Consider the following 27,985-nt stretch of genomic DNA (forward strand, 5'->3'; position numbering starts at 1 on the left):
TTTTATATATATATATATATATATATATATATATATATATACCTGATGGTAACCACAAACTGAAAATCTGTAATAGAGACACACACAAAAAGAGAAAGGAATCATCCAAACTAACACTAAAGATAGTCATCAAATTACAAGGGAAGAGAACCAAAGAAGAAGAAAGGATAAAAAAAATTACGAAAACAACGCCCAAATAATTAACAAAATAGAAATAGGTACATACCTATCAATAATTACTTTAAATGGAAATGGACTAAATGCTCCAATCAAAAGACACAGAGTGGGGACTTCCCTGGTGGTCCAGTGGTTAAGACTCTGCACACTCCCAATGCAAGGGGCTGGGTTTGGTTCCTGGTAAGGGAACTAGATCCTGCGTGCCACAACTAAGACCCAGCACAGCCAAATAAATAAATAAATATTTTTAAAAAATGACATAGCATGGCTGAATGGATACAAAGACAAGACCCATATATACACTGCCTATAAGAGACACACTTCAGATCTAAAGACACACACAGACTGAAAGTGAGGGGATGGAAAAAGGTATTCATGCAAATGGAAATCAAAAGAAAGCTGGGGTAGCAATACTTATGTCAGACAAAATAGACTTTAAAACAAAGACTGTACAAGAGACAAAGAAGGATGTTACATCATGATTAAGGGATCATTCCAAGAAGATACAACAACTGTAAATATATATGCACCAAACATAGGAGAACCTAAATACCTAAAGCAAATATTAACAGACATAAAGGGAGAGATTGACAGCAACACAGTACTAGGTGATTTTAACATTCCACTTACATCAATGGACAGATCATCTAGACAGAAAATCTGTAAGAAAATTCTGGCCTTAAATGAAACATTAGTCTAAATGGATTTAATAGATACATATAGTACATTCCATCCAAAAACAGCGGAATATACATTCTTTTCTAGTGCACATGGAACGTTCTCCAGAAGAGATCATATGCTAGGCCACAAAACAAGTTTCAATACATTTAAGAAAACTGAAATCATATCAAGTATCTTTTCCAACCACAACACTATGAGTCTAGAAATCAACTACAAGAAAAAAAAATTGCAAAAAAACACAAACACATGGAAACTAAACAATATGCTACTAAACAAACCAATGGATCACTGAAAAAATCAAGGAAGAAATTTTTAAAATATCAATACCTGGAGACAAATGAAAATGAAAACACAATGATCCAAAATCTATGGGACACAGCAAAAGTAGTTCTAAGAGGGAAGTTTATAGTGATACAAGCTTACCTCAGGAAATGAGAAAAATCTCAAATAAACAACCAAATCTTACACCTAAATGAACTAGAAAAATACGAACAAACAAAACCCAAATTTAGTAGAAGGAAAGAAATCATAAAGATTAGAGAGAAATAAATGAAATAGTGACTAAAAAAAACAATGGAAAAGATCAATGAAACTAAGAGTTAGTTCTTTGAATAAAAACAAAAATAAACAAACAGGACCTAATGAAACTTAAAAGCTTTTGCACAGCAAAGGAAACTATAAACAAGACAAAAAGACAACCCTCAGAATGGGAGAAAATATTTGCAAATGAATCAACGGACAAAGGATTAATCTCCAAAATATATAAACAGCTCATGCAGCTCAATATTTTAAAAAAACAAAAAACCTAATCAAAAAATGGGCATAAGACCTAAATAGACATCTCTCCAAAGAAGACACACAGATGGCCAAGAGGCACATGAAAAGATGCTCAACATCACTAATTATTAGAGAAATGCAAATCAAAACTACAATGAGGGACTTCCCTGGTGGCGCAGTGGTTAAGACTCCATGCTCACAATGCAGGGGGCCTGGCTTCGATCCCTGGTCAGGGAACTAGATCCCACATGCATGCTGCAACTAAGAGTTTGCATGCCACAACTAAAGGAGCACACGTGCCACAACTAAGGAGATGGTGCACCAAATAATAAATAAATAAATAAAAAACTACAATGAGGTATCACCTCACACCAGTTAGAATGCGCATTATCAGAAAATCTACAAACAACAGATGCTGGAGAGGGTGTGGAGAAAAGGGAACCCTCTTGCACTGTTGCTGGGAATGTAAATTGATACAGCCACTATGGAAAACAGTATGGAGGTTCCTTAAAAAACTAAAAATAGAATTACCATATAACCCAGCAATCCCACTCCTGGGCATATACCCAGAGAAAACCATAATTCAAAAAGACACATGCACTTCAATATTCATTGTAGCACTATTTACAATAGCCAGGTCATGGAAGCAACCTAAATGCCTGTCAACAGAAGAATGGATAAAGAAAATGTGGTACATATATATACAATGGAATATTACTCAGCCATAAAAAAGAACGAAATTGGGTAATTTGTAGAGATGTGGATGGACCTAGAGACTGTCATACAGAGTGAAGTAAGTCAGAAAGAGAAAAACAAATATCATATATTAATGCATATACATGGAACCTAGAAAAATGGTACAGATGAACCAGTTTGCAAGGCAGAAATAGAGACACAGATGTAGAGAACAAACATATGAACACAAAGGGAGGAAAGTGGGGGTGGGGTGGGATGAACTGGGAGATTGGGATTGAAATATATACACTAATATGTATAAAATAGATAACTAATAAGAACCTGCTGTATAAAAAAATAAAATTAAATTTAAAAAAAATTTTTAATTAAAAAAATAAAATTGTACCCTACAAACTTGCCATAAAAAAAGTTAGTTCTTTGAAAAGATAAATGAAATTGATAAACCTTTAGCCAGACTCATCAAGAAAAAAAAGGGTCCTGGGCATCCCTGATGGTGCAGTGGTTAAGAATCTGCCTGCCAATGTGAGGGACACCAGTTCAAGCCCTGGCCTGGGAAGATCCCACATGCCGTGGAACAGCTAAGCCCGTGTACCACAGCTACTGAGCCTGTGCTTAAGAGCCCGCAAGCCACAATGACTGAGCCCACGTGCCACAACTACTGAAGCCTACAGGCCTAGAGCCCATTCTCCGCAACAAGAGAAGCCACCACAATGAGAAGCCCGCGCACCACAACGAAGAGTAACCCCCGCTCACCGCAACTAGAGAAAGCCCGCGCACAGCAATGACGACCCAACATAGCCAAAAAAAACCAAAAAAACAACACCACAGGAACGAATAGTATCATAAGAGATTACTACAAACAACTATATGCCAATAAAATGGACAACCTAGAAGAAATGGACACATTCCTAGAAATGTACACTCTCCCAAAACTGAACCACGAAGAAATAGAAAATATGAACAGACCAATTGCCAGTAATGAAACTGAATCAGTAATAATAATTTAAAAATCTCCCAAAAAACAAAAGTCCAGGACCAGATGGCTTCACAGGTGAATTCTACCAAATATTTAAAGAAGAGTTAATACCTATCCTTCTCAAACTAGTCCAAAAAATTGCAGTGGAAGGAACACTTCTGAATTCATTCTACAAGGCCAGCATCACCCTGATACAAAAACAAGACAAGGATATCACAAAAAAAGAGAATTATAGGCCAATATCATTGATGAACTTAGATGTAAATATCCTCAACAAAATATTAGCCAACCAAATCCAACAATACATTAGAGGATCATACATCATGATCAAGTGGGATTTATTCCAGGTGTGTGAGGATGGTTCAATATCCACAAATCAACCAGTGTGATACACCACATTAACAAACTGAAGAATAAAAATCTTATAATCATCTCAAAAGATGCAGAAAAAGCTTTTGATAAAATTCCACATCCATTTATGATAAAAATAAACTCTCCACAAAAAGTGGGTATATAAAAAAAAGGGAAATTCCATGGCAATCCAGTGGTCAGGACTCTGCACTTTCACTGCCGAGGGCACAGGTTCAATCCCTGGTCGGGGAACTAAGATCCCACGAGCCATGCAGCACAGCCAAAAAAAAAAAAAATGTAGGTGTAGAGGGAACATACCTCAACATAATAAAGGCCATAAGCCCACAGCTAACATCGTACTGAATGGTGAAATGCAGAAAGCATTTCCTCTAAAATCAGGAATAAGACAAGGATTCCCACTCTTGCCACTTTTATCAGCACAGTATTAGAAGTCCTATCCACAGCAATCCGACAAGAAAAAGAAATAAAAGGCATCCAAATTGAAAAGGAAGGAAAATTGTCATTTTTTACAGATTGCATGATACAATACATAGAAAATCCTAAAGACACCACCAGAAAACTACTAGAGCTCATAAATGAATTTGGTAAAGTTGCAGGATACCAAATTAATATACAGAAATCTGTTGCATTTCTATACACTAACAACAAACTATCAGAAAGAGAAATTAAGGAAACAATACAATTTACAATTGCATCAAAAAGAAGAAAATACCTAGGAATAAATCTAACTAAGGAGGTAAAAGACCTGCACTCAGAAAACTATAAGACACTGATGAAATAAATTGAAGATGACATAAACAGATGGAAAGACATACTGTGTCAATGGATTGGAAGAATTAATAGTTAAAATGACCATACTACCCAAGATTATGTACAGATTCAGTGCAATCCCTAACAAAATACCCATGACATTTTTCACAGAACTAGAACACATAATTTTAAAATTTGTATGGAAAAACAAAACATCCCAAATAGCCAAAACAATTTTGAGAAAGAAGAAAAGAACTGGAAGAATCATGCTCCCTGACTTCAGACTACAAAGCTATAATAATCAAAACAGCATGGTAATGGCATGAAAAAGACAAATAAATCAATGGAACAGAATAGAGAGCCCATAAATAAACCCACGCACCTATGGTCAATTAATCTATGACAAAAGAGGCAAGAATATACAATGGAGAAAAGACAGTCCCTTCAATAAGTGGTGCTGGGAAAATTGGACAGCTACAAGTAAAAGAATGAAAGTAGAACATTCTCTAATACCATATACAAAAATAAACTCAAAATGGATTAAAGACTTAAATATAAGACCAGAAACCATAAAACTCCTGGAAGAGAGCATAGGCAGAACTCTCTTTGACATAAATTGTAGCAATATTCCTTTGGATCTGTCAACTAAGGCAAAGGAAACAAAAGCAAAAATAAATGGGACCTCATTAGACTTAAAAGCTTTTGCACAACAAAGAAACCATCGAGAAAACAAAAAGGCAGCCAACTGAATGGGAAAAAATATTTGCAAATGATATGACTGATTAGGCGTTAGTATCCCCAATATATAAATACCTCATACAGCTCAATACAAAAAAAACAAACAACATGATTAAAAAGTGGGCAGAAGACCTGAACAGATATTTTTCCAAAGAAGACATACAGAGGTTCAACAGATACTCAACACTGCTCGTCATCAAAGAAATGCAAAATCAAAACCACAATGAGATACCACCTGTCAGAATGGCTATCATCATAGAGACAACAAATAACAAGTGTTGGCGAGGATATGGAGAAAAGAGAACCCTAGTACACTGTTGGTGGGAATGTAAATTGGTGCAGCCACTGTGGAAAACAGTATGGAGATTCCTCAAAAAACTGAAAATAGAACTGCCATACAATCCAGCAATTCCACCCCTGGGCATATATCCAAAGAAAACGAAAACACTAATTTGAAAAGATACATGCACCCCAATGTTCATAGCAACATTATTTACAATAGCCATAATATAGAAGCAAGCTACGTGTCCATCAACAAATGAATGGATAAGGAAGATGTGTTAAACAATGAAATTTTGCCACTTCCAACAACATGGATGAACCTGGCGGGTATTATGCCTAATGAAATAAGTCAGACAGAGAAAGGTAAATACTGTATGTTATCACTTATATGTGGAATCTAAAACATCAAATAAATGAATGAATATGAGAAAACAGAAACAGACTCACAGATACAGAGACAAAACTAGTGGTTACTAGTGGGAAGAGGGAGGAGAAAGGGCAAAATAGGGGTAGGGGATTAAGAGGCACAAATTAATAAGTATAAAATAAATAAGCTACAGGGATATACTGTACAGCACAGGGAATACATCCAATATTTTATAATTTAAATGTGACAATCTATAAAAATTTTGAATCACTATTATATACCTGAAACTAATATAATATTATAAATCGACTATACCTCAATAAAAAAAAATTGTTAATAGTTGGCAAGGATGTTGGGAAACACATCCTTAAATATACTGTTGGTGGATTTATAAATTAGTACATCCTCTTTGGAAGGCAATTTGGCAAAATCTATTAAAATTAATAACGCACATAATATTTCACTTAGCACTTACACATCTAGGATTTTATCCTACTGATATACATATTGGCAAAGATGCATGAATAAACACATGCAGTGCAGTAGTATTTATAGTAACAAAAGACTGAAAACCATTTATATATCCATCAATAGAGGATTTGTTAACTACATTATGATATATCCATAAAATGGAAGTTCATTTTAAGAAAGCAGACTTCTACACAGCAATGAAAAAGAACATATATATATATATATATATATATATTTTTTTTTTTTTTTTTTTGGCCACGCTGCGTGGCTTGCAGGGATCTGAGTTCCCTGACCAGGAATTGAACCCAGGCCCCCGGCAGTGAAAGCCTGGAATCCTAACCGCTCGGCCGCCAGGGAATTCCTAAGAACAAACTACTGATATATTCAAAATAGATGAAGCTCACAGACGATGCTGAATGAAAGAAGCCAGATGCAAAAGAGTGCACACTCTGTATGATTCCACTTATATGGAACTCAAATACAAGCAAAACTAATCTATGACTATAGAAGCCAGAAAGTGGTTAATCTTGGGACTGAATAATGACTGAGAGAGTTCACAAGGAGCTAGTCTCTGTAGTGCTGGAAATGTTCTGCATTTTGACTTGGGGGAGGTTTCATAGATGTATACATACACAAAAACATATACTTCAGATTTGTACATTTTTCTATATGCAAGTTATACTTCAATCAATAAAAAGAAAGAAATGAGGGGACTTCCCTGGTGGTCTAGTGGTTAAGACTTCACCTTCCAATACAGGGGGTGTGGGTTCAGTCCCTGATCAGGGAGCTAAGATCCCACATGCCTCGTGGCCAAAAAACTAAAACAGAAGCAATATTGTAACAAATTCAATAAAGACTTTAAAAATGGTCCACATCAAAAAAAAATCTTAAAAAAAAATAAAGAAATGAGGTAAATTATATACTGATATGGAATGAATTTCAAGACATATTTTAAGTGTGTATGGAGATATATATCTCTGTCCATATACACATATATGGTGCACTGGCAGTAAAGCAGAGGAAACAATGAATAACTACAACTCTACTGGGTAATTGCTAGAGCAGACTTTTGCTCTGAAGTCATCTGATCCCTCGTGGCCTACGGCCTTAGTTTTAAAAACCCCATACTTACAGCTGATGTCTAATTGGAGTTCAGGCAAAGAAAGAGAAAACAGTGGAGCAGCAGTATTTGAAAAGAAATAGCTGAGAATTGATGAAAAATGCCAATCTTAAAACTCAGGAATCCCAAACAGGAAAAAGAAAACAAAGAAAGAAATCCCCACCCAGACACATTTTAATGAGACTTAAGAACATCAAAGAAATCTTAAAAGAAACAAGGGACTTTTAGAAGTATACTACGTATAGAAGTATACAATACTACCTAGGACATATTCTTGCCCCTCAATAGAGGAAAAAATAGAACCTAAATCTAAATCTAATCAAGCCTCTAGTTCTAATCAATATTCAGGAAATATAAGGAACAGGGAAACGTTACCACAGGGATGCAATTACTAAAATCCATTTTATGCAAAATGCTATAGGACAAACCACCCAGTTTCTTGAACTAATAAATCCCATGGGAGAAAAAAAAAGGGGGGGGGGAGAAGGAAGGGGCACCTATAGATTAAGAGATTTGAGAAACATATCAACCAATTGCAGTGTATAGCCTGTATTTGGATCCTGATTCAAACAAACTAAAAATAAACACACAAACATTTATAAGATAATCAGGAAAATTTGAACAATGACTGTACATTTGATGTCATTAAAGAATTGTTAAGTTTTTAGAGGTGGTGGTTTTGTTGTAATGTTTAAGAAAAGTCCTTATATTTTAGAGATACATACCAAAATATTTATGGATGAGATGAAATAATATGATGTGGGATATTTGCTTCAGAATAATCTTGTGTGGGTGGAGGAGCAGGGGTTAGTGAAATATAGATGAAACGAGATTGGCCATGAGTTAATAATTACTGAAGCTAGGTGACAGGTACATGGGAATTCAGTATACTATTTTCTTTACTCTTGTATGTTTGAAATTTTCTATAATGAAAGTAGGGAAAAAGAGCCAAAAAGAAAAGACAGATTGATTACCTACAAATAAATGACTGACAGCTGATTTATCAACAAAAAAAAAATCAGGGTTTAGAATAGTGTTTATAGTATGCCACTATTTGTGTAAAAAATAACATATTCACATATATGCTTATATTTGCATCAATTTATCTCTGGTAGTTCACCTAAAACTTGTTAATAGGAATTGCTTCTCGGTAAGGGAACTGGGAAACTAGGGAATACAAATGGGTAACTCTTCACATACCATTTTGTACCGTTTGAATTTTTTACCTTATGCTTGTAGTACCTTAAAAATATTTTCTCAGTAGGCTAGGGACAGGAGAATTTTATAACTTGATAAAGAATATAGAAAACAACTGCAATCATCATACTTAATAGTGAAATACTAGTGGCATTCACCTTAAAGTCAGAACAAAACCAAGAATATTCACCTGCTTTCACAACTATTACTGAACGTTGCTCTGCAGGTTCTAGTCAAAGCATTAAGACAAGAGAAGATAAGTTATAAATGTTGGGCTTCCCTGGTGGCGCAGTGGTTGAGAGTCTGCCTGCCGATGCAGGGGACACGGGTTCGTGTCCCGGTCCGGGAAGATCCCACATGCCGCGGAGCGGCTGGGCCCGTGAGCCATGGCCGCTGAGCCTGCGCGTCTGGAGCCTGTGCTCCGCAACGGGAGAGGCCGCAACAGTGAGAGGCCCCCGCACCGCGATGAAGAGTGGCCCCCGCTCGCCGCAACTGGAGAAAGCCCTCGCACAGAAGCGAAGACCCAACACGGCCCAAAATAAATAAAAAAAAAAAAGAATCCGCCTGCCTACTGAATAATATTCCACTGTCTAGATATATCACAGTTTATCCATTCACCTACTGAGGGACATCATAGTTGCTTCCAAGCTTTGTCAATTATGAATAAAGTTGCTATAAACATTTGCATGGAGGTTTTTGGGTCGCTGTAAGTTTTCAATTCATTTGGGTAAATACCAAAGGGTATGACTGCTGGACTGTATGGTAAGAATACGTTTAAAGTTGTAAAAAAGCCACCAAACTGTCTTCCAAACTGGCTGTGTTATTTTGTATTCCCACCAGCAATAAATGAGAGTTCCTGTTTCTCTTAAAAAAAACAGAAAAGAAAAGAATCCGTCTGCCAATGCAGGAGACATGGGTTTGATCCCTGGTCTGGGAAGATCCCACATGCTGTGGAGTAACTAAGCCTGTGTGCCACAACTACTGAGCCTGCGCTCTACAGCCTGCAAGCCATAACTACTGAGCTTGCGTGCCACAACTACTGAAGCCCACACGCCTAGAGCCTGTGCTCCGCAACAAGAGAAGCCACTGCAATGAGAAGCCCACGCACCGCAACAAAGAGTAGCCCCTGCTCACCACAAGTAAAGAAAGCCTGCGCACAGCAACGAAGACCCAACGCAGCCAAAAATAAATAAATAAATAAATTTAAAAAATGTTGTAAAGTAAGCGTCATAAAATGTCCTTGTTTATATATGATATATCGATAATCTAAGAGAATGAACTGATATACTATTAAAATTAAACAGAAATAGAGTTTAAGTTTTAAATCAATAACTTTTCTCTATAAGAACAATATCCAATTAGAAAATATAATGGGGGGAAAAAGATCCCATTCACAGCAGTGAAAAAAAAAATGATAGGAATAAACCTAACAAGAAACGTACAAAATAATGACATGAATAAAATTACAAAATATTACCGAAGGCTCTAAGTATGAATATTTGACAAATGGATAGATGTATAATATTCCTGAATGAGAAGTTTCATAATTTAAATTTTTTTTCAAAGAAGTATAAATTCCTATAACAATCTCTTTGGGATTTGAGAGGATAGGGTGGGAGTACTGAACAAGTTGGTTCTGAAGTTCATCTGGAAGAACACATAAAAAGAGCCAAGAAACTTTTAAAAGATAGAAATGAGGGAAGACTTACCTACTAGATATCAAATTATTATATAAAGCTGTGATATGGTTCAAGAATAGACAAATATATGAATGGAACTGAATAGAGAGGCGGTTACGTGTGAGAATTTAGTATACAACAAATATAGCATTCCAAATCCTGTCTGAGGCACCACTAAAAGTGTACCAAAATAATATATAAAATATGTACAAACCCAAAAGGACAAAAAGTTCTTGGGGTTTTCTAGATGCAAGAGAAATGGTAGCTGAAATAGTAGCTGGGAAGAAATTTTGGTCTAGTACAAAGGATACAGATAAGAAGAGGCCATTTTACCAGTAAAACTATGGAAAGATACAAGACACCAGGTACACCAGAGGATGGACATGACATATGGGGCTGAAAACAGAGTTTAATTGAAATTCTGTACATTAATACAGTAAACCCCCCTTATTTGCAGGGGATACTTTCCAAGACCCCCAGTTGATGCCTGAAACCACCACGGATAGTACCAAAACCTATATATACTATGTTTTTCCCCCTATACATACCTATGATAAAGTTTAATTTATAAATTAGGTACAGTAAGAGAATATCCGAATTGCCAGCATCTACTCTTGCACTTTGGGGCCATTATTAAGTAAAATAAGGGTTTATTGAATACAAGCACTGTGATACTGAGACCTCTGATAACCTCCAGGAGGTTACTAAGTGATTGATAAGAGGGTAGTGTATATAGCATGGATATGCTGGACAAAGGGATGATTTACATCTGGAGTGGGATGTCACAAGATTTCATCTTGCTATTCATAACTGTGTTCAATTTAAAACGTATAACCCAATCAAAAAATGGGTGGAAGACCTAAATAGACATTTCTCCAAAGAAGACATACAGATGGCCAATAGGCACATGAAAAGATGCTCATCATTGCTAATTATTAGAGAAATGCAAATCAAAACTACAATGAGGTACCACCTCACACCAGTCAGAATGGCCATCATTAAAAGTTCTACAGGGCTTCCCTGGTGGCGCAGTGGTTGAGAGTCCGCCTGCCGATGCAGGGGACGCGGGTTCGTGCCCCGGTCCGGGAAGATCCCACATGCCACGGAGCAGCTGGGCCTGTGAGCCACGGCCGCTGAGACTGCGCGTCCGGAGCCTGTGCTCCGCAATGGGAGAGGCCACAACAGTGAGAGGCCCGCATACCGCAAAAAAAAAAAAAAAGTTCTACAAACAATGAATGCTGGAGGGTGTGGAGAAAAGGCAACCCTCCTACAATGTTGGTGGGAATGTAAATTGGTACAGCCACTATGGAGAACTGTAGGGAGGTTCCTTAAAAAACTAAAAATAGACCTACCATATGGCCCTGCAATCCCAATCATGGGCATATACCCAAACAAAACTATAATTTGAAAAGATACATGCACCTTTATGTTCATAGCAGCACTATTTATAATAGCCAAGGCATGGAAACGACCTCAATGTCTATCGACAGATGAATGGATAAAGAAGTAACATGGATGGACCTAGAGATTATCATACTAAGCAAAGTAAGTCAGAAAGAGAAAGACCAATACCATATGATAAAACTTATATGTGGAATCTAAAATACTACACAAATGAACCTACCTACAAAATAAAAACGGACTTACAGATATTGAGAACAGACTTGTGGTTGCCAAGGGGGAGGGGGGTGGGGGAGGAAAGAACTGGGAGTTTGGGATTAGCAGATGTACACTATTATATATAGGATGGATAAACAATAAGGTCCTACTGTATAGCACAGAGAACTGTATTTAATATCCTGTGATAAACCATAATGGAAAAGAATATATATATATATATATGTATATATGTATAACTGAGTCACTTTGTTATACAGCGGAAATTAAACACAACATTGTAAATCAACTATACTTCAATAAAATTTTTTAAAAACTTATGAATTGCTTATTTCTGGAATTGTCCATTTAATATTTTCAGACAACATTTGACTGAGGGTAACTGAAACTGTGGAAAGTGAAACCATGGATAAGGGGGACTACTGTATTCAGTAAAAAATGCTTACCCTTTCCTGTAACCAGAGGAAGTGCAAAATAAAAATGAGATACCATTATTTGCATATCTGGTTGGTAAAAATATTTTTTAATGATAACATAAAGTATTGATGAGGGTATTAGGGAAAATGGTACCTCATACACTGTTGGGTGACCATATAAATTGAAACAGCCTTTGTGGAGGGAAATTGAGCAGTATCTATTAACACTTTAGATGTGTAAAGATGTATATACTTTCCTTCCAGCAATCCCACTTCTAGGAATCTATCCTCAAAAAATAGTAGCACAAATATTCAAAGATACATGCATAACGATTTTCATTGCTGCATAATTTGTAACAATAAAAAATTATAAACAACTTGTGTTCACCAATAGGGGAATAGTTAAATAAATCATGGCATATCCATACGATAAAGTACTATGCAACACAAAAAAGCATGTCAGAGATCTATATATATTGACATGGAAATATCTTAAAGTACAATAAAGTGATATGCTTAATGATTAAGTAAGTTACAGAAAAGTATTATAGAATGATTCCAAATTGGCCAAAAAGAAAAAACAAATTTCTCCATATAAATGCAGGTATCTGCTCAGATTTTTACTATGTCTGTACATGTTATATGCCAACATCTGTTTGTAAATATATAGAAAATATTTGTAATGATACACACCAAACTCCTAACAGTGACTTTCCCTGAGAACAATTTAAGTGTTCAAATATTGTATTTTCCATTTTTTTCACATCTGCGAGTTTTTTTGTTTTTTTAAAGATGAAGGCAGCTCATACAAAGTAAGTTGAATGTTAACGTGTCACATTGAGGCAGATGATACTCAAATCTATCTTCAGCGCTGACTTTTCTCATGAACTCTAATTTTGCATTTACAATTCACTGCCTGCTAGCATTTCCACTCTTATGCTTTGCCATCATTTCAAACTCGTACCTAAAATAAAATTCATTAGCGGATTATTCAAATAATATTAGTTCTAGTTCTCGGTTTTCCTGTTTCTGTTAAAAGTACTAGCCTTCTACCGTTACTTAAGTTTGAAGCCTTGGAGTAATTATTTTATACCCTTCCCTCCCGTATCAGAAAAAAAAATCAAGTCCAAGTTTTTTTCTTCCTCTTAAATAATAACTTTTGGGGAAAAACAAAAGACCCCAAATAGCCAAAGCAATCTTGAGAAAGAAAAATGGAGTTGGAGGAATCAGGCTCCCTGACTTCAAACTATACCACAAAGCTACAGTAATCAAGACAGTATGGTACTGGCACAAAAACAGAAATATAGACCAATGGTACAGGATAGAATGCCCAGAGATAAAAAACCCACACACATATGGTCACCTAATTTACGACAAAGGAGGCAAGAACATACAATGGAGAAAAGACAGCTTCTTCAATAAGTGGTGCTGGGAAAACTGGACAGCTGCATGTAAAAGAATGAAATTAGAACACTACCTAACACCATACACAAAAATAAACTCCAAATGGATTAAAGGCCTAAATGTAAGACCAGACATTATAAAACTCTTAGAGGAAAACATAGGAAAAACACTCTTTGACATAAACCACAGCAAGACCTTTTTTGACCCACCTTCTAGAGTAATGGAAATAAAAACAAAAATAAACAAATGGGGGGACTTCCCTGGTGGCACAGTGGTTAAGAATCCACCTGCCAGTGCAGGGGACATGGGTTCGAGCACTGGTCTGGGAAGATCCCACATGCCACGGAGCAACAATCCCGTGCACCACAACTACTGAGCCTGTGCTCTAGAGCCCATGAGCCACAACTATGGATCCTGCATGCCTAGAGTCTGTGCTCCACAACAAGAGAAGCCACTGCAATAAGAAGCCTGAGCACCACAATGAAGAGTAGCCCCCGCTCGCCACAACTAGAGAAAGCCCGTGCGCAGCAACGAAGACCCAATGCAGCCAAAAGTAAACACATAAAATAAATAAATTTATTTAAAAAAAACAAAAAAACAAATGGGACTTAATTAAACTTAAAAGCTTATGCACAGCAAAGGAAACCATAAACAAGACAAAAAGACAACCCTCAGAATGAGAGAAAATATTTGCAAATGAAACAACAAAGGATTAATCTCCAAAATATACAAACAGCTCATGGAGCTCAATATCAAAAAAAACAAATAATCCAATTAAAAAATGGGCAGAAGACCTAAATAAACATTTCTCCAAGGAAGACATACAGATGGCTAAGAGGCACATGAAAAGATGCTCAACATCACAAATTATTAGAGAAATGCAAATCAAAACGACAATGAGGTATCACCTCACGCCGGTCAGAATGGCCATTATCAAAAAATCTAGAAACAATAAATGCTGGAAAGGGTGTGGTGAAAAGGGAACCCTCCTGCACTGTTGGTGGGAATGTAAATTGATACAACCACTCTGGAAAACAGTATGGAGGTTCCTTAGAAAACTAAAAATAGAATAGAACTACTTTTTTTTTTTTAAATGATGTCTTTCTTGGTCAGGACATTTCAGCTGGCTGCTTTTTTTTTTTTTTAAGATGTTGGGGGTAGGAGTTTATTAATTAATTTATTTATTTTTGCTGTGTTGCATCTTCGTTTCTGTGCGAGGGCTTTCTCTAGTTGTGGCAAGCGGGGGCCACTCTTCATCGCGGTGCACGGGCCTCTCACTATCGCAGCCTCTCTTGTTGCGAAGCACAGGCTCCAGACGCGCAGGCTCAGTAATTGTGGCTCACAGGCCTAGTTGCTCCGTGGCATGTGGGATCCTCCCAGACCAGGGCTCGAAGCCGTGTCCCCTGCATTAGCAGGCAGATTCTCAACCACTGCGCCACCAGCAATCCTACTCCTGGGCATATACCCTGAGAAAACCATAATTCCAAAAGAGACATGTACCACAATGTTCATTGCAGCACTATTTACAATAGCCAGGACATGGAACCAACCTAAATGTCCATCGACAGATGAATGGATAAAGAAGATGTGGCACATATATACAATGGAATATTACTCAGCCATAAAAAGAAATGAAACTGAGTTATTTGTAGTGAGGTGGATGGACCTAGAGTTTGTCATACAGAGTGAAATTACTCAGAAAAACAAATACCAAATGCTAATGCGTATATATGGAATCCAAAAAAACGGCACTGATGAACCTAGTGGCAGGGCAGGACTAAAGATGTAGATATAGAGAATGGACTTGAGGACACGGGGTGGGAGGGGGAAGCTGGGGCGAAGTGAGAGTAGCATCGACATACATACACTACCGAATGTAAAATAGTTAGCTAGTGGGAAGCAGCAGCATAGCACAGGGAGATCAGCTCGGTGCTTTGCGATGACCCAGAGGAGTGGGATAGGGAGGATGGGAGGGAGGCTCAAGAGGGAGGGGATATGGGGACATATGTATGCATATGGCTGATTCACTTTAGTGTACAACAGAAACTAACACAGTATTGTGAAGCAATTATACTCCAATAAAGATCTATTAAAAAAATAATACCTTATATGTTTCCTTCATATCTTTCTTTGCCACCATAATTCAGGCCCTTCATTCAACAAACATTTATTAAGCACATATTATATATGTGCTGGGCAGTTTTAGGTGCTGGGTATAGTGAAGAAAGACATATGCTAGTCAAAGAGAGAAATAATGTATAAGCAAAAAAATAATTATGCAATAATATTGTTAGCATTTATAATGCTTATCCTGTACTAGGCACTGTGATAAGCTATGAGATAGATATGTTATCTCATTTAATATTCCTAATGACCCTATGATATAGGCACTGTTATTAATCCCATTTTATAGTTGGGGAAGCTGAGGTCCATAGCTCTTAAGTAGTTTAAGGTCACATAGCCAGTAAGTAGTCAAGATTTGAAACCAGGCAGCGTGATGTTATAGTTTGTCCTCTTAACTGTTATGCTATATTGCTTCTCATGTAAGGAAACCTCAGTTGATGATAAGGGATATGGGGAAAATAAAATAGGGTAGTGTGAGAGTAACTTGGAGAGTGGGTGCTTATTTAGAGAAGATGGTCAAGAAAGGCTCTACCTTTTTTTATGGAAGAACTCAAGTTTGACCTGTGAAACTTCTCACTCAGCAGTTTGCCAATTGCGTAGGCATCATGCAGTTACTATGTCTGTATTTCCTGCAAATTGGCAGCTGGATCCAAAGACTAGATCAAACTGAGGTTCCATCCCTTTCGTATGACTACAGGATAGACATAATGTCTGATGTCTTTTTATAATCTTAGAAGCTGCTGATGCTCACTATCTCTATTTATCAAGGATTGCAAAATGGTGATATTCTAAGTTCATTTCTTTTTATTAATTGGAATCGTTTTGGAAAACATGTCCTTTCATCTACTATTTTGTTACCCAGTTCATCTAGGAAAGGAAGGATAAATGCTTGATTCTCTCCCTTTATTGATTAAATTTTGAAATAATGAATTGTTTCTCTATCATGAGTGGTGATATTTGAGCTGAGACTTGTGAGTGACAAGAAAGAGCCAGCTATTCAAAGACCTGGAGGAAGATTATTCCAGGTAGGGGGAACAGATAGTACAGGGGCACTGAGGAAGGAGTGAGTTGCATAAGTTCAAGGAACACAGAAGACCAGCAATGGCCACATTACTTTCACTCCTACCTGTGTTATGGACTGAATGTTTGTGTCCCTCTAAAATTCATACATTGAAATCCTATCGCCCATTGTGATGGTACTAGGAGATGGGGCTTTGGGGAGGTAGTTAGGATTAGATGAGGTCATGAATGGGATTAGTGCCTTTGTAAGAGTCATGAGAGAGCTTGCTTCGTGTCTTTGCTCTCCACCTGGTAGATGTCCCTCACCAGAACTTGACCATACTGGCACCCTAATCTCAGACTTCCAGCCTCCAGAACTGTGATGAATAAATTTATGTTGTTTATAAGCCACCAAGTCTATGGTACTTTGTTATAGCAGCCTGAACTAAGACATATCTCTTAAATCCATTATTCTCTCCTCCATTCTTACTACCACACCCACTTAGTCTGAGGTCTCATCTTTCTCCCCTGCACCACTGTGATTATCTTCAACTGGTTTCACTGCCTCCAAGTATCTATCTCTTCCACCCTAGTCAATTAACTTCTTACCTACCAAAAGCTTTCAATTCAGTGTATAATTCTTTTTGGTGTGAACACATCTATAATTTTATTAACGGATGTCACTGGCAAAATAACAGTGATTTAATGGAAGGAGGTGTTTGCTGGAAAGTATGCTGGACACCAAAGAGCACAGGCTTTCTACTCAAACCTGGATTTGTGTCCCAGCTCTGACACTTGATAGCTATGTGACCTAGAGAAAATTACGTAACCCCCCTGAAGCTCAGTTTCCTCATCTATTAAAAAAATAATAATGCTTTTAATACATTGTTGTGAGAATTAAATGAGAATATAAAATCTCATTTGATATATATAATATAGAGAGATAACAGAAAAAATATGTATATATATACATATTTTATTACAGTGCTTAGATCATAGTAAAGAGTAGTGTTTTTTTTGTAATTACTCCTCCCACCATGTGTCTTGCAGAATTTCCAGCTTTAGTGATGAATTCCACCTGTTTAAACTTCAGTCATTGCTAAGAGCTGTCTGACAGCCATCTGAGAATATCCAAAAGCTAAGGACCCAACGGGGATCTTAGAAGAGGAGCTTGATATCCCATCCCTGTAGCCTAGCAGAGTCCCTTCGACAAGCCTATCTGGGAACCAGCGAGGCCCTTAGTTGATCAGTGATATCTCACACCGATATAACGCTTTCCCAACCACTTTTTGTCTCTGATCACCTCATCCCTAACCTAAGTGGGACCCCTGGGTACTTTACCTCTCACTTCATCCAGATCAGTAATTATCTCCCAGTTACATCAGATTTAGTGTTACTGACTCTGGGACCCCTGCTTCCACTGTCCTCTTTTTCCCTTTCTGCTCCCAAAGTCCAAAAACACTGCTAGAGGGAGAACCAAGCAGACCAATAGGAATTCATGCTGTCCAATTTCAACTTGGCCCTTGCAGCTGCTCAGCAACCCTTTTATTTGTCTCATACATTCCCTGGCACTCTCCCCACAGAGGCTGTTCCAGACCTTCCTCTTCTCATATTCCAGCTCCTCCTGTTCCACTCCTTCAGACTAGTACACAAACCTTCATCAGATGTTTGACAATTCAGTAACATTTTAAAAAGCTTTTTAATGGAGAATTTAAAATATGTAAAAAAGTAGACTGGATAGTATAATGAATCCCCATTTACCAAACACTCAGCTTCAACTAGTATCAACTCTTGGGCACTCTTGTTTCATCTATTTCTCTGTCCTGTAATATTTTGGAGCAGATCCCAGACATGACATCATTCCATACCTAAATATTTCAGTATGTATCTTTAAAAGTTAAGGATCCTTTTAAAAAAAATCATAATGGTAATATCATTAGCACACATAAAAAAAGCAATATTTCCTTAATATCATCAAATACCAAGTCAGCATTTAAATTTCCAATAGTTTCATAAATGTCAAAAGAATTTTTTATAGCTTTTTTGGTTTCAATTAGTATCCATATAAAGTCCACACATTGTGATTGGTGGATATGTATTATATGTCACTTTTAAACTGAAGGTTCCCCTTCATCTCTTTTTTTCCTTGCAATATTTTTGTTGAGGAAGTTGGACTGTTTTTCAGTAGTTTCACAGTCTGGGTTTTGCCAATTCCATCTCTGTTGTATAAATTAACATGTTTCCTTGACCTCCATTTGTTGTATATATTGGTAAGATCAGTAATGTCTGTACAATGCATATTCTATATTCATTGTCCTGCTTTCAATGGTGTGAGGAAATTGTCCATGTGACCAAAGAAATGGAAGGTGTCTGGCCCGGAGACTTACTTAGGAAGGAGCTAGGACCTCTTTAGCAGGACTGAAACAGATGGCTCGATAAATAGTAACGGAGGTCCAGGCAAGATAGAATGGGTGAGGGGCCATGTAGTGTCAGATTTCTACTCTGCTGGTATGTAGAGCAGGACAGTCAGGGAAGCAGATCATGCTGAAGTCAGAACTAGAAAAGGAGAGGTAGCACTTGAGGCAGCAGGTGGGATTATTTCTCAGGGGATTACTCTACTTGCTATACCCTGTTTTCTAAATATATTGTACTCATTTCCACCTCTGAGCCTTTGCCCCGGATGTTTCCTCTGCTTGGAATATCATCTCCTGTCTCTCCACCTATCCAAATCCTACTTATCTTTAACAACCAGTGCAAGTTCCCTCCTTTCCATATTTTTGCTTGTAGAGTCATAAAGTATCTCTGAAAGGATAAATAAGAGATCAAGAACATTGATTGCTTTCCCGGGAAGGAAACTGGATGGCTAGAGGACAGGGCTGGAAGGGAGAAAGATATTATTGATTTGCTGCAGGAGGGACAGTTAATCAGATGAAAGTATCTAATATGAAATCTGTGTAAGTAGAAGCAGGGAGATTGGAATTTGTAGTCTGAGGAGAAAGAAGAAGTTCTGGAACAGCCTCTGTGGGGAGAGTGCCAGGGAATGTATGAGACAAATAAAAGGGTTGCTGAGCAGCTGCAAGGGCCAAGTTGAAATTGGACAGCATGAATTCATATTGGTCTGCTTGGTTCTCCCTCTAGCAGTGTTCTTGGACTTTGGGAGCAGAAAGGGAAAAAGAGGACAGTGGAAGCAGGGGTCCCAGAGTCAGTAACACTAAATCTGGTGTAACTGGGAGATAATTACTGATCTGGATGAAGTGAGAGGTAAAGTACCCAGGGGTCCCACTTAGGTTAGGGATGAGGTGATCAGAGACAAAAAGTGGTTGGGAAAGCGTTATATCGGTGTGAGATATCACTGATCAACTAAGGGCCTCGCTGGTTCCCAGATAGGCTTGTCGAAGGGACTCTGCTAGGCTACAGGGATGCGATATCAAGCTCCTCTTCTAAGATCCCCGTTGGGTCCTTAGCTTTTGGACATTCTCAGATGGCTCTAGAACAATGACTGAGGTTTTAATCAGTAGCCATGTGACCTCAGGCTAGCTATGTCCTTCTCTGAGCTTTGGTTTCCTCATCTATAAAAATTGAGGATAATAATACCTACCCCACAGAGCAGATGTGAGGATTAAATAAAATAATGTGGGTAGAAGTGCCCCACACAGTGGCATTCTATACATGATACTTCCTCAGCAGGTGAATACAATCTTCCTTAATCCTAAAGTTGATGCAATGGTATGGTAAATATGTTATCACTTTATAGACTAGCAAAACCTGACTGTCAAGAAAAATCCTATTTTCAGGGAATTCCCTGGCGATCCAATGGTTAGGGCTCGGTGCTCTCTGCTGGGACCCAGCTTCGATCCCTAATAGGGAAATTAAGATCCCACAAGCCACGAGGCAGCTGAGGGAGTAAATTTGACTCAAGCGAGACTCAAAAAAGAGATATCAGTCCCCTAATTAAGAATCTACATTTAAGGGGATTCCCTGGTGGTTCCGTGATTAGAACTCGGCGCTTTCACTACCACGGGCCTGGGTTCAATCCCTGGTTGGGGATCTAAGATCCTCCAAGCCACGTGGCGCAGCCAAAAAGAAAAAAATCTACTTTTAAAAAGAAAAGGCCGGGCTTCCCTGGTCGCGCAGTGGTTAAGAATCCGCCTGCCAGGGCAGGGGAAACGGGTTCGAGCCCTGATCCGGGAAGATCCCACATGCCATGGAGCAACTAAGCCCGTGCGCCACATCTACTGAGCCTGTGCTCTAGAGCCCGCGAGCCACAACTACTGAGCCCGCATGCCTAGAGCCTGTGCTCCGCAACAAGAGAAGCCACCACAGTGAGAAGCCTGCACTGCAACGAAGAGTAGCGGCCACTCGCCGCAACTAGAGAAAGCCCGTGCACAGCAATAAAGACCCAACGCAGCCAAAAATCAATTAAAAGAAAAAAAGGGCCTATAATGCCTTTTTTTTTTTTTTTTTTGCGGTACGCAGGCCTCTCACTCTTGTGGCCTCTCCCGTTGCAGAGCACAGGCTCCGGACACACAGGCTCAGTGGCCGTGGCTCACGGGCCCAGCCGCTCCGCAGCATGTGGGATCTTCCCGGACCGGGGCACGAACCCGTGTCCCCTGCATCGGCAGGTGGACTCTCAACCACTGCGCCACCAGGGAAGCCCTATAATGCCTTTTTAACTCTCTTTTAAATCATGTTCAAAATCCTTGATCTAGCATTTTAGGCTCTTGCCAATCTAGCGACACTTCACTTGACTTTTTTGTTCCCTTGCTTAAACATACCCTTCTGAGGGAATTCCCTGGTGGCCCAGTGGTTAGGGCTCTGCGCTTCCACTGCAGGGGGTATGGGTTCAATCCCTGGTCCCGGGGACCAATACCCTCTGATATGTTAGCAGTGATTACAAACAGCGAAAGGACTAAGCTTGGAGAGAATCTGAAGAGGAGCATTTACTTCTTACTCCATATACTTCTGCATTGAGTCTTTTACAGTGACAATATGTATTGCTTTGGAATTTATAATAAAACACAAAAAGTAAAATAGAACAACTTCCTACCCAAGACTGGCTCTCCCTACTCTTCCATATCTATCCAAATTTCTCATTCTTCAAATTTCCATTCAAAATATATTTCTTAACCCTCACATTTATGGTTAAGTGGTTTTCAACTAGGGTGCTAGGACAATTCAATGGGGACAGAATAGTCTCTTCCACAAATGGTCCTGGGACAACTGGATATCCATATGCAAAAATGTAAAGTTGGACCCCTACCTCGTACCACATACAAAAACTAACTCGATAGATCAAAGACCTAAATGTAAGAGCTAAAACTATAAAACTCTCAGAAAACATAGGAGTAAATTTTCATGACCTTGGATTAGGCAATGGTTTCTAGGATATGACATCAAAAGCATAAGCAGCCAAAGGAAAAATGGATAAATTAGACTTCATAAAAATTAAAAACTTTTGTGTATCAAAGGACACCATCAAGGAAGTGTAAAGACAACACAGAGAATGGGAGAAAATATTTATAAGTCATATATCTGACAAGAGACTTGTCTCCAGAATATATTTTTAAAATACAACTCAATAAAAAGACAAACAACCCTATTAACAAATGGGCAAAGGATTTGTGTAGACATTTCTCCAAATAAGATACAAAAATGGCCAATAAGTACATGTAAAGATGCTCAGCATCATTAGCCATCAGGGAAAGTCAAAGTAAAACCACAATGAGATTCTACTTCACACCCACTAGGATGGCTGTAATAAAAAAAGACAAGTAACAAGAGTGTTATTGAGGATGTGGAGAAATTGGAACCCTCATACACTGCTGGTGGGAATGTAAAATGGTGCAGCCTCTTTGGAAAACAGTCTGGCAGTTCCTCAAAAGGTTAAAAGTTACCATTTGACCCAGAAATTACATTCCAATTACACTTGGTATATATGCAAGAGAAATGAAAACATATGTCCACATAAAAACTTGAACATGAATGCATGGGAGCATTATTATAGGAGCGTTATTCATAATAACCAAAAAGTGGGAACAACCCAAATATACCTCAACTGATGAAGAGATAAACACAAATGGTATATCCACACAGTGAAATATTATTTGGCCATTAAAAGGAATGAAGTACTGATACATGCTATAACATGGATGAACCTTGAAAACATTATCCTAAGTGAAAGAAGCCTGTCACAAACAACCACATATTGTATGATTCCATTCATATGAAATATCCAGCATAGGTAAATCCACAGAGGCAGAAAGTAGATAAGTGGTTGCCTAGGGCTATGAGTTTGGGGGGGACACTGGGAGTGACTGCTAATGGGTACAGAGTTTATTTTTGGAGTGATGAAAACATTGTAAAATTGATTGTGGTTGTACAACTCTGAGTACACTAAAAAAAAAACCCCTGAATTTTACACTTTGAACCGCCAAATTGTATGGGATGTGTATTGTATCTAATTAAAGCTGTAAAAAATGTACTTCTTCCATGGAGCTTTCCCTTTCTACTACAGTCCACATTAATCACTCCATTCTCTCAACTCCTACAGCTTTTCAAAACTGTACTGCACAATTTAGCACTCAGTTAAACTACCTGATAATGTTTATTATTATCTTATGTAGAGCCTTGACTTGTCAGCCTGACTACAATTTTCCTGAGAGGAATGAATGAGTCTTCTGTTTCTCAGATACCTCTAAACCACCTAACATATAACTGGGCACATAGTAAGTACTCAGTAAATACTTGGTGGTTGTGAAGAATTGATTACATGTGCTTTTTTTCACACACGTGTGTTGCACACACATGGAAGTTGGAGGGAACGAATACAATCTTAGATAGTGAGGTGAGAGAACGACACTATGTGAAACTGCAGAATACAAGATTTATTCAAGGGAAAAAAACAGAATGGTTGGGACACTTTTGTTCTCCCCTCCTTCTGCCTCCTGCTGCTCAATGACACCACATGGCCAACCATATCCTGGTCTCTGAGATCCTAAGGGAGTCACTGAGGTCCGATCTAGACACGTGACTGTCTGGTGTCACTACTCCCCCATCACTTCCTCCTCTTCCTCCTCCTCTGTCCAGCTCAGGTCATCATCTGAATCCTCAGATTCTTCCTCATCCATCTCTAACCCAACCCCTGCCTTAGCCTTCTCAGCCAGTGCATCGGGGTGCTCCAGCTGGGCCCAGGATCCTGGGTCAGCCTTGACCAGGGAGATTTCAACCCGAGATGGCATCAAGGAGACAGAGCTCTGCTCCACGTTTATGACCTGAGGAGGAGGGAAAGATAGTGGAACACAGAAGAGAAAATGAGGAAATCAAAGGGATTGGAGTCAGGGTAGGATGGTGATGAATGACAGGGAGAAAAATAAAAAATGCAAGGTGGGGAAAAACATAGGGAAGAAATAAGTAAGGGAGAGAGAGAAAGAGGAAAGAAAGGGGAGTTGGCGGGGGGGGGGGAGAGGGAGAAAAAGAGGGAGGAAGAGGGAGAGAGAGAGAATATCAAAGCAAATGAAGAGAAAACCTCCACTTTCCCACTACAACTCCTTCCCTCAAGACACCCTCTATTCATTCCAGCCTGGCCCTTCTTTTTACCCTATCTGCCTCCCCCTCCTGTGCCCCCTTATCTTCACTTACCCCCCAGAGCTTCATCTGTGCTTGGAACACACGGTTACCATCAAAGACAATGTGGACATGAAGCTGAGAGAAAAGAATTACAGGGGTAGTAACAATCCCAGAAGGTCAGAACAAGTAATTACGACAGAGAAGCAGGCCAGTGGTGTAATCCCTACATCCACGGGTCAGCCAGATAACCCTGACCTAACAGCTCTACCTTCCTCTCAGAGGACTATGGAGCCTACATGTTTACTGCCTACGACGACTCTGCCTGTAAGATTATAATATCACCCAATTCACTGGCTTCCCATCCAGCATCAGACATTCCTCACCTCAGTTTGACTGGCCTTCACCCAGTTGAACGCAGGAAGTGGAATCTGGCCGTACACAGTCACCACTACTAAGGAATCTGTCTGGTGCCAATCATGACGGCAAGACGCTGGCAGCTAAAAAGAAGACGTGAAAAGTGGGTGGTAAGAATGAACTCTTAACCCAAGGGGCGTTCTCATGGTATATGTGGAGAAGAGACAGAGAGTGTCAGAAAGATTAACACTACCTCATATTGCAAAACCACTGGGCTGGTAAAGGATAAGGAGCAGAATCTTATTTGGTCCATGCAAAAGGGAGAAGATACAGAGCTTGGCCATGAGGTACAGGGAGAAGAAATTATTTTGGAATTGGGTTCTAATCAAGAGTTCAGGAAAGTCGGGACTTACCTGCTTCCCCCAGTCATGTCTACCAACTCTGCACCCTGGCTGTGCCAGGAATGCCCCAAAATCCAGGGTCTGGATACCACAACAACTCCAAGATTTCATCCTGAGGTAGGAATAGAATTCAACTGACTCTCCTTTCCCCTCCCCACAAGCCCCCACTTCCATCTTAAGGTCAACATTGGGAGAAACCTGTCTCACAGCCCACCCAGTCCCCTCCATCACCCCTCATGGAATCGAGGTGCTCCTGGGTGGTAGGTACATGGAGTAGCATCACTCTCCGGGCCTTGGTAAACCTAAGACAGATAAAGGAGAATCAGGAAAAGAATTGGGTCACTTAAAAATGTACCCTATGCAGCCTCACATCTATACCCAGTCATCCCTCAGGCATGGCATCTCTCAACCACATGCTTGAGTCCTCCACAAACTCACTCACAGCATCACATCCTGGGTTCTGGCAGCTGGCACCAGTCTGGATCAGACTACTGTCAAGTCCTGGGCAAAGGAAACAGAGTCAGGAACCCTATTCATTTCCTCCACCCAACTGCCACTTTCACTAAATTCCTGCCTGTGAAGCCTGTCCTACTAAAGACCCACTTACCTGCTCCAGGTTCTTGGTCTAATTCCTTCTGTTCCAGTGCCATTCCCAGGGCTTGAGATATATTTAGCGGAAGCAGCTTTGGAGGCAACTCTGACCTAGGGAGTATGGGTGGGGTGATTTAGTCCTGACCCACTAACCGTGATCAACAGCGCCAACCTTCCCACCAGTAGTAATGGAATTAAAGAAGTCTGGTGAAAGTGGAGCAGAGTTAGAGAAGATGGGTAGCAACCCCATTGCCAATTTTCTTCTCTGTGGACATGCCAAATCCTTGAACCCTGGGGAATTCCCCAGGGCTCCTCTTGCCCATCTATTCAGTTGCTCTAAATCCAACCATATTTCTCTGCAGAACTGCATCATTCCCTCTTCTTCATCTAATTAGTCGTAGACCTAATATGACTTTCTTCTGTTGCTCATACTATTTCCACAAAATTAACTTATTCTTCTCTGCAGTCTCCTGGCTGCCAATACTACTACATCCTTTTCTTGATGCAAAACTTATTTTAAAGCTCTTTTCCAAAAAGAAAAAGTAATTCTCAACAATCCCCCTTGTATTATAACTAAGTATGTATTCACGAGAGGCTATTTACTCTATTGATTCAAAATACCTATCCCAGGACTTCCCTGGCGGTCCAGTGGTTAACTGTGCTTCCACTGCATGGGCACGGGTTCAATCCCTGGTCAGGGAACTAAGATCCCACATGCCAGACGGAGCGGCCAAAAAAACCCAAAAAAAACCCCCACAGAATACCTATCCCATCACCCCGTACCACTTTAGCACAAAGGACATTATTTCCGGACACAAATTTCACCTAAGGCACCAAAGATACACCAAGCCTTGACCCTTGGGTCTCCTCACATCTCTAGTGACTAGTCCCCAAACCTCAATGACCCATTAATCATCCCTAGTAAGCTCCGTTAATATAGGAAAAACCCAGGGACCTCCTCCTCTTTACTTGGGCCTCTCCCGGCGCAAAGTCTCTGCTGACTTTGGAATCGTATTCGGAGGTTTTTGCTCCTGAAGTGAACTGCTTGTGGCAGGGCCCTCAGGTTGAGGGGTCTCAGGGAGCTTCTCAGCACAGTGTGGTCCCACAGTACAGCCCTAGTACAGATAAGGAGAGAGGATTAGGGATAGAATCCTTCTGTTAGGGGCAGAATCCCAGGAAGTAAAGAATTTACCTTGATGTTTAAGAACTCAGAGAAATCTACAGTTCGCTTCCGGCAGCAGGACCAACCCTGATAACAAGAGATCCAGCTCAGCTTAGATTCCTGGCTATATTTCTTTTGCGAAATGCTCTTGCTATCCCCCCCTTGCCTATTCCTCACCTTAAGTGCATCATGGAAGATTGGGACCCCAGGGTGATGGCAACAGGAATCTGTGGATACCGGTAGAAGGATCAAAGGAAAGATACTATACCAAACATCACTTCTTACCTTTTTTCCAGGTTTATATGCTTACAGTCTTTCCATATGATGTAAAAAAAATCAGTAAAGACTGAAAATCACTCAGACCAATTAACTATGGCAGGTACACTACATTTTTCTTTTCTTTCTTCAACAGACTGCCCACAGCTGACAACTCCCCCAGCACTCACAGAGCTCCTGACAAGGTCAGGATTACTCACCAGGAAGGTTGGTTTGGGGGTCAAAGTGCTGCCCACAGCCTTTGTTACGGCAGAGTAGAGACATGGAGGCGTTGGTAGAATTATTGAAAGGGTGTTTCAAGGAGTCTGGCTGCCGAGTGGGGAACACCTCTTAGTCTGGAGGCTTTTAGCTGCCTGGAAGGGCCAGCTGTTTCTATCTTTAGTTCAGGAGGCGTACACCTCCTAACATGGGCAAGGGAACTTCAATTGGTCTGCCCAGCCAATAGGAAAGAGCTCAGGAACATTTTAGCTCTGAGGCTCAAGAAAAAAGGATCAAGCAGAGTAGGGCTTGGAACTTGGGTGAGGTCAGCTAACCACTGCTGAGACGGTTTTAGATTTACCATGCCAATTCCAAGCCTCTGACATACCAGCAGCTGCTCAGAAATGAATACCAATTTTGAGCCCCCTCCCAGCTTGAAGGTATCCCAATTCCTCCAGCCCATTTTCTCCCTTTCAGAGCAGCAGCTTTCCTCCCATCCTCATTACTTCTGTGTACCACCAATAGCCCCGGATCTTTGTCAACCACTTCAGTCATAGCATGCATCCAACCTCCCCATGTTTGCCTAGATGGGTG

General features: G+C 39.5%; 1 protein-coding gene across 1 annotated transcript; it reads right to left on the reverse strand.

Annotated features, from left to right (window-relative positions):
* Nucleotides 1-27,981, reverse strand: ITGB1BP2 (integrin subunit beta 1 binding protein 2). Its single transcript, XM_089904402.1, has 11 exons — nucleotides 27,394-27,981; nucleotides 27,095-27,144; nucleotides 26,948-27,004; nucleotides 26,725-26,870; nucleotides 25,772-25,866; nucleotides 25,607-25,665; nucleotides 25,396-25,466; nucleotides 25,177-25,276; nucleotides 24,793-24,906; nucleotides 24,482-24,544; nucleotides 1-24,114 (listed from the first exon to the last, which is right to left on the reverse strand). The coding sequence occupies exons 1-11, from the start codon at nucleotides 27,455-27,457 to the stop codon at nucleotides 23,887-23,889; spliced, it is 1,047 nt and encodes a 348-aa protein (XP_089760528.1). The 5' UTR covers nucleotides 27,458-27,981; the 3' UTR covers nucleotides 1-23,886.
* Between the last annotated feature and the right edge of the window lie 4 nt (nucleotides 27,982-27,985).

The sequence above is a fragment of the Delphinapterus leucas genome, chromosome X, assembly GCF_059928025.1.
Source record: "Delphinapterus leucas isolate spDelLeu-1000000601 "Yukka" chromosome X, BTC_Dleu_Yukka2, whole genome shotgun sequence".
Lineage (NCBI taxonomy): Eukaryota > Metazoa > Chordata > Mammalia > Artiodactyla > Monodontidae > Delphinapterus > Delphinapterus leucas.

Bases quoted from the DNA above. Each gene is read 5' to 3' on its own strand.
- ITGB1BP2 (XM_089904402.1), bottom strand. From the start codon at position 27,457: ATGTCTCTACTCTGCCGTAACAAAGGCTGTGGGCAGCACTTTGACCCC. The intron at 26,871-26,947 runs GTAAATTCTTTA...TATCTGTACTAG, and splicing joins CTGAGTTCTTAAACATCAAG to GGCTGTACTGTGGGACCACA. The intron at 25,666-25,771 runs GTAAGTGGGTCT...TCCTTTGCCCAG, and splicing joins AGACCAAGAACCTGGAGCAG to GACTTGACAGTAGTCTGATC.